The 8,290-nt window shown below is 34.6% G+C and overlaps 1 protein-coding gene across 2 annotated transcripts; it reads right to left on the bottom strand.

Annotated features, from left to right (window-relative positions):
- Positions 1-312: 312 nt before the first annotated feature.
- itk (IL2 inducible T cell kinase) lies at positions 313-7,959 on the bottom strand. Of its 2 annotated transcripts, none has more exons than XM_079479394.1 (17): positions 7,730-7,959; positions 7,499-7,603; positions 6,971-7,052; positions 6,714-6,836; positions 5,654-5,685; positions 5,274-5,425; positions 4,835-4,900; positions 4,628-4,682; positions 4,118-4,197; positions 3,838-3,983; positions 3,471-3,545; positions 3,127-3,295; positions 2,890-3,052; positions 2,370-2,434; positions 2,163-2,281; positions 1,906-2,063; positions 313-894 (listed from the first exon to the last, which is right to left on the bottom strand). In XM_079479394.1, exons 1-17 carry the CDS (start codon positions 7,865-7,867, stop codon positions 799-801), a joined length of 1,824 nt encoding a protein of 607 aa, XP_079335520.1. In that variant the 5' UTR covers positions 7,868-7,959; the 3' UTR covers positions 313-798. The 2 variants fall into 2 exon arrangements, with proteins under 2 accessions (XP_079335520.1, XP_079335519.1); XM_079479393.1 differs by having other exon boundaries at positions 2,836-3,052; positions 7,730-7,943.
- Positions 7,960-8,290: the final 331 nt, after the last annotated feature.

Below are 8,290 nucleotides of genomic sequence, written 5' to 3'. Positions count from 1 at the left end.
CAGGATGAATATGCAGTGAACACTGGCATGTGGGATTGTTTCCATCCAGTGCTGTTGTCACAGTAACCAGGGAGGCATTCGTGTTACTTTGCATCAATCAACAATAACAGCAGGTCCATATCAACTGCTTATGACTGCATCCCTGTAAACTTGACTAGACTTTGACTGTAAATGATTGTATATTTTCTGTTTTGGTTAACTTTCCATCAGATCAGATCAACAACTTAGGGGCCGACATACACTGTATACATATACAGCTGTGAGATCATTGGTAATTGTGGTATTAATTGTGTGCAAAAAGAAAACAAAATGATAGACATAAATGTGTTTAATACATAAGTTGATACAGCTATTCTAACAGACGTTTTACATTTATCACAAACATGACTCGTGTGTGCCTCCTAAGGGCCAGATGTATGAAATCAGCAATGCTACACTGAGCCTTTTCCACCTGACTTAAACAAATAAAACAAATTTTGATGTTGTAATCTAATGCTGTTCGGTTCATGTAACCTTAAACAAAGGAATGCTGTTTTAACTTATTTGACTTCAATCAAACCAATATACAATTTCTGATAGAGCTCAGGATGGACATATAAAAAAACATTGTGACTGTAATTCTTGCCTTCATTTCAAAACAGAAAATTGTGTTTGCCCTTCAATCATACAGTGTGTTTCCAGAAGTACATGCACGAGTATGAACACATACAATATAAAATAATAGATCTGGAAATAAATAATTAAAATATACAGATAAATACAATATGATATACAATACAATATACAATATTTTCATAATTAGTAAAGACGGGGTTGTGATTGGGATCTAGCTTCTGATTCAAGGCAGGCCAGCTGGTGCAGAAGCAGAGCGAAGGAGGGTCGATCCTCAGGTTTCTGTTAAACAAATATTGTCATGTTTATGTTGCTCGGTCAGAAATGACAGTAATGAGACTCACTGGCAAATAAATGAATAAACTGATCAGTCAAGAAACAGCTTCTGCTGCTATGAATTACAAGAGTTACTAAACAGAGAGTTGAAAGATCTACTAAATAAATTACAATTAGAATACCCCACCCGTAATCCACTTGTGAAACTGCAAAACATAAAAAAACTAGCAACAAAAATAAGGAAGAATACCACAGGGGTTTCAGTTAATAAGGCCATAGGTAAAAAGTTGTCTTTGAACAGGCGGGTATTTTGCCTGGAGACCCCCTTATCAAGACTCTTAATGGCTGCCAATTGCAATGCTTTTATCCCATGTTGCTTTTAGTTTATTTTTGGGTGATGATGTCATTATACGCTATATACAGAAAAATTAAGAGACCATTTCAAGATTATTTTCATTTACTTTTTATAGGTATGCGTTTAGGTTAAATAATATTTTTTGTTTCATTCTGTGAACTACTAACAATATTTCTTCCAAATAAAAATATTGTTTCTATTTGCATTTATTTGCAGAAAAGAAAACTGGAGAGACAGATCAAATGAACAGAAAAGAAAGCTGCTCTGTTTTTTCAGACCTCAAATACTGCAAAGAGAGCAGGTTCATAATCACCTTTAAGCAAAACAACAGTAATATTCGTACATGTATTTAGCAAAGGCTCAAAATATTTTGTATGTGTCTTGTCATGCTGTCAGTACTTCACATTGCTGTTGGATGACTTTATGTCACTCCTGAGGTTTGATTTTGTTGAAATTCAACAGACACTGGACAGGAATTGCCACAATACATGTTGAAATGCTGATTAAATAAAAATTTGGATTGGTCTCTTTCATTTTTCTGTGACTGTATATAACATGTATTAATAATAAAGTAATGTCACAGATTTTAGTAATTTAAATGAAGCATGATGCTGTCGTGAAAGTATACTGTATTTCTATGGTAAATCCATTTTCTCTCTTACCTCTTTCCAGCTCCACCCCATTAACTCATAGAGATTCTGTGGACAGAGACGAGGTTTCTGGAGCCGTTTTCCCTGATTTAGGTCCTCCACCACCTCTGCATTGGTACGTTTATCATAAGGTGTACGTCCCTCACTGTAAACCTCCCAGATTAAAACACCTGGAAAGAAACAGACAGTGGTCAATAGAAAATGTGCTTGCAGCTACCAGACGTTTGTATTTTCAAAAAAGTATAATTGCCTCAATAATATGGACTCACCAAATGACCACACATCTGATTTGCTGCTGTACTTCCCGAATCGAATCACCTCTGGAGAAGACCACCTGACTGGAAATTTGCTCCCATGAGAGCAGGTGTATTGATCATCTAAGACAAACCTGCAAGTACAAGTTTGAATGTTGCATTACACTAAAGGTCTGAAAAATAGTACAGTTTGCATTGCAATGCTCAGACACTTCTATTTACCTGGTCATTCCAAAATCTGATATCTTCACTACACTGTCATTAGAAACGAGGCAGTTTCTTGCAGCCTGTCAAACAAATTTTGTTTAAAAATATTTTGTAACAAATGCACCCAAAGATTTTGTAGCAAATGGACCAAAATAAAAGCTTTAGTTTCATCAAAGCTGCAATTCATAACTTTGGTATAAAATAAATAAAAATCAGTTATTAACCAAGTTCATCAAAACAGTGTTTGAAACTGTCTCCCGATTCACAACGATAAGCTTTTACAGAAATAATTGATTCATTATTTGAGCTATGTTTTTAAGGAAAATGTCAGTTTGACCTTATTTGACCTAAACCTACGTAAAGATAAGTCTGTAAATTACCCTCAAATTGCATGTTTCTAACAAAGATGACGAAATGGAGGCAAAAGATATAGATTGCAGCTTTAAAAAAGTCATAAAATTGTATTTCAATGCATGCTAACCAAGTCCCTGTGGATAAAGTTGGAGCTCTCCAGGTAGACCATCCCCTCACTTACGTCCATACACATTGTCAGCAGGTCGTCCTGTGAAAAACAGCCTTTTTTGCCACGCAAGAAATCTGTCAGGCAGCCATTCTCCATGAATTCAAATACCAGATACAGAGGTGAGTGCTGAGTGACCACTCCAAACAACTGTACCAGTTTAGGATGAGACAGTTTCCTGTGGAGAAAGCCCATGACGGGTCAATCAAATTCTATTCGTCTAAAGGTACTCTTTTACCAACAGCTACTCACATCATAATATGTGCCTCCTCTTTAAATTCTTCCTCTGACATGAAACCTTTGCGGACGGTCTTAACAGCCACCTGTTGGTCATGCCAGCAGCCACTCCAAACGGAGCCAAACTGTCCGCTGCCCACCTCCTTAATTAAAATCAGTTCATCTGGATGAATCTCCCACTTGCCTGTAAGAAAACTGCATTTTAACATTTATTTGAATATCTTTACACAGTATATACATCCTGTTAGGATATATTTTAAAGTGAGTATTAATGTGAATTGATCTGTTTATTATATTCTGAATATTCGACTTTATTCTAAAAATTTATTCCATCTTCAAGTTTAGTCTCTGACCAATACCTGAATTCAATGCCTTTTTCCTTGAAGAGACTTGAACATTTTTGGAGACACAGTGCCTCAATCTGCTTATCAAACCTGTCAAAAATATGTGCGCAAGAGAAAGAGACTAAAATAGTTATATGTGGTTATCTAAAAGGAAAGAATTTCATATTCACATATTGATCTTGTTACGTTGTTTGGATTATGACATAACTGTATCTAGCAATTCAGCAAGATGAACCCAATATGATACTGATCAAAACTACTGTACTTAATAAATAGTAATTGTTTTTAAATAAATAATTGCAAGGTTAATGTGTAAAATAATTATTTAGAGAACATACTACATTTACTATAACCGTGGACTTTGAGATATGTAATATTTTACCTGCTGCGTTGTGTTGGTGATAGCGAATGAGCTCGGGAATACTTGAAAACAGATATTTCTCAGCTAAGTAATACTTGGTAGTTTCATCCTCTTTCTTCACCCTGACCTGGTAGTGCTTAACCTGGGGATATTTCTCTCCATCTGACCTGCAGTTGAATGATGTTGATAAACGTTGTAAGTACACCATTGTGACAATATTACAATAAGTAATTAAAAAATATATTTGTAGTGATGAAAGTAGTGACTGTAACATTGATGTTGTTATAGAGGAAAGGTTTACCCAGTTACTCTGGCAAATATCGACACTGTGTATCCTCCTGCATGTTTGGAGTCACGAACAATGAAACCTCCATCCTTGTTCTAAAATGTAAATATAAAAATATGAATACCTTTTGTGCTTAATACACAAAAAACAATACAAATAATTAAATGTGTATACAGTACATATTACAACAATGTACATGTTTTTGTTTCATTTTTAAAGTTAAACTCAAAATACTCTAGGTGAGATATCGAAATGCATGTGATCATTTAAACCGACATGTAAGACAGTCATGACAGGAAACACAGCAGCCAAATTCTGGTTTAAGGGTTTCAACTTTTGCCTGCACCGTCTGCAAATGCTGCTCTTGCAGGTTTGCACAGAACCCAAACCTTGTGCAAAGCCCCAAAAAACTGTGAAATTGTACTAAAGTGATGTGCAGATAGTGACATGTTGGATTTTTTTCATTAACACAGCCAAAGTTTATGGTTATTACAGAAACATTCATAGTACTTTGAGTTACTGTACCTCCTTCATTAGTAATTCCTCAGCCTCAGTTCGAGTTATGTCCTTATTGTACCATCTGGTTATAAACAAAGCATACAAATGACCAATAATCTGAATCACTATGTACTGCATCAGGTGATTATTAACAAAATATATTATGCATCTTTTATGTACACAGACCATATACATAAACCATTTACATTCAAGAGTGTATAAAGGAAAACCTACTCAAATTTCTCAACATTGTTTGAGACTTTTTCTGCAATATATATGCAAGGTACTGTCCCAACGCTTCTGTAATAAAGAAAAATGAGCAAGAAGACACATCTTAACTCATACAAGGATCAAAACAAGTTTAGTTTATTTCCAGATATAACATGTTTAAATATTTTATCAGTGTACGTGTTTCCTGGGTATTACACTCATGACCAATTACGTCACAGGAACAAAAAACTAAATTAATGAACAGTATTAATGATTTTTTTTCTTTAAAGTGAATTAAAATTGATACGGATATAAACACATCAAATGTATCCAGATGATATCTACCAAGTTAAATTTACTGTGTCGGCAAACAATAGGCCTCACAATGGAGAGCTTCCTCACATTCCTCACACAAGACATTAAATCAAGCATTCAAGATTAGAAAAAAACATTCAGTATTTACCCATTTTTGTCTCTTACAGTCCACCAGTTTGGCTCAGAGCTGTCAATTACAACATACTCTTCATCTTTGTGCAGCGGGAGGTCTCTGTCTTCTTCAGGGTTAAAATTCCTTTGAGCCACCACAATCCTTTCTTCTGAGTCTGAATATCGTCTCTAGAATAAACATGGGTAGCTTAATTTAAAGCATCTTATTCAAACAAGACACTGCAATTTAGCATTCTCACTGTTCTATCAAGATTATAACAGCAAAATACTTTACTTTTAAAACTATTCTAAAGTCTAGAATTGAAGTGTTAAATAATACACATATTAAGTCTATACTGTGCCATACTGTACATTATATAAGCATTAAAGTATGTGAACAGAGAATGAATGACATACCGATGGATCTGGAGTTGGCGGCAGAGGTTTGGCTGTAGAATCAAAGACATAAATTCATGAAAATGATGGAAATTGAATGTTTTACAATTACGCTTTAGAACTAGATTCAGAATTATCATATTTCTCAAATTATGCATCATGCACATTATGTACCAACATTTTTTTAATTACAAAACAAAATTGTAATGAAAAAAAGTTATAGAAAGGGATGACTTCAAGCTAATAATAAGATAAAACAACCAATATGACTCCAGAATAGATCATTAAAATGTTTTAAAAGTGAGATATCAAGCTGGCTGATAAAATGTAATATATTTATGTAATACGTTTCTACAAATTCTAGTCAAAGAGTTGCTTCTTTGAAGATGCTCAAATATAACACAATTCTCACTTTACTGTCCTCACTGTCCCAAGTACTTTGCACATTTTGTAAATCTGCACTGTAAAACCTTGCTGTAGTTTTGCAGCAGGTTTGCCAGTAACTTACTGTTGATTTAATTTACAATTTTGTTTTAAACATAAACTGACGTAGTTCTAATATGTTCTTTCATAAAACAAGACTAGACATCTTAGGTCACTTTTCTTGTTATATAAACGTATCATAATTGATATGAATGTATAGTAATATTTTTAGAAAACAAGACAAAAATGCTTAGGAAGGATGTCATTGTTTTGCAGTGTAATTGCAGTTTTGAGACCAGTCTCTTCTCGTTTTGAATCTCAGAAGTAAAATTGTTTTAATTTTGATTAAAGTAAAATTGAACTCAAATTGAAAATAGTACTAATAGGAATATAGTAAGTAGTAATTAAATCTACAGCAAGTTACTGGCAAACCTGCCGCAAAACTACAGCAAAGTTTTACAGTGTGTGTGTTAGACATATGTGTGTACTGTATATTGTGCATTATGTGTATGCATTACGTATTTGTCTACAGTTTTTTCTTTTTACAACGTGTATACTATTTCCTCACATCAATCCTATGTATATAGTGCAGTGAAAAATAGGGTGATCTGATTTTTAGTACTCTTCTGAATTCTAAAACAGTAAAGGAGTTGTGTACCTCCATTGGGATAGTATTCACTGCATCCCGTCGCCTGCTTATCTGTTTGAAGACAACATCTCCATTTCCCCTCTCCCCAGAAGTCAGGATGGTACTTCACAAATAAGATGTTATGTTGTGTCGCTTCATCGGATAAACAACATAGAAAAATATAAGATATACAATAAGAGGATACAAGAAGATAACATTTTAGTTTTTTTTCTTTTCTATTCTCTTTTCGTGTAAAATATGTAATGCTTTCTATAACATCTGCTTACCTTCTTTCAGAGCTCTGACCCATTTTAACCTGCAGTCATTATCTGGAGCAAACACATACAGGTAATAGCTGTCATGGGCGATCTGTCAACAAACATTAACAAAGTGAAGATGAAGTCAGTTTATTGACTATTCAGCATGATTACAGCTTCTTAAAGACAGCTGTCATTAAAGCACTACATTATTGTTCGGTTACAACATGGCACCGGTAATAAATAGTACATCAATTTTACATAAGCCCATTTTTATATAAGCCAAAATTTACAAACTACTTATCTAAAATATAATTAAATTATAAAATCCACATTCATTAAGAAATCTACACATACTGTATAGGGGATTGCAGACCACATACAGTACGCCTCTCAAAAGATATGCATTACACAATATCAAAAAAGCTGTATTCTGCTTTTATGAGAAACATGGATTGATCTCATAGGTACAATATTTTGTATATCTGTAGAACTATATCCACAATATTTACAGACATAGGCTTTTGTATACAAGCCAAATACTCAGTTCATTCTCACCTGGAATGGGTACTTGTATTCACAGGGTATGGGAACATCACTGCGTACAATTTCCACACATTTGATATGAGACAGCTCAATGCAACCTTTTTGAGTTGGCTTTTTCTAAAGCGGTTTAAAAACACATGATACAATACAGTTATGTTCTTTTCTTGTAGCATTGCTTGAAGTTTGCCTATAACAAAAAGCTGACAGTTACAATAATGTTTCTCCAGAAGGTCCGTTACTTACCCCAGGGCGATTTTCGAAATATGTAAGATCCTGTGTGTTTAACGCAAAGATCCTTTCTTTGTAATTGCTTGGTGAAGTTCTTCTTTTTTGCTGTGACTTCTTGTACAAGGTATCATTTAATATGACTCTTGGATACATGATGAAATTAGGTTATTTAACTACCACACGGATGGTTGACTCATGCCGAAGCTCATGATGTATACTGTAGCAAACACTAGCTATTCGCAGGTAGAACTGACACTGATGTATAAAGCATAGGTTTCCGGAGTCGATGCTTAGGGAAACCACTTCCTGAGGTAGGTTGCACAAAAAGTAACTCTGAAGCAATCACACACACACACACACACACACACACACACACACACACACACACACACACACACACACACACACACACACACACACACACACACACACACACACACACACACACACACACACACACACACACACACACACACACACACGCCTTTTCTCCATGCCCTCTCTGTAAAATTCAAATGCATTTTGCTTGGATTTATAATAATTTTATATTCAGTTCACACCGTCAAAGCATTGCAG

This window comes from Barbatula barbatula (genome assembly GCF_947034865.1).
Source record: "Barbatula barbatula genome assembly, chromosome: 18".
Taxonomy (NCBI): Eukaryota; Metazoa; Chordata; class Actinopteri; order Cypriniformes; family Nemacheilidae; genus Barbatula; species Barbatula barbatula.
This window is presented reverse-complemented; position numbering and strand designations above follow the sequence as displayed.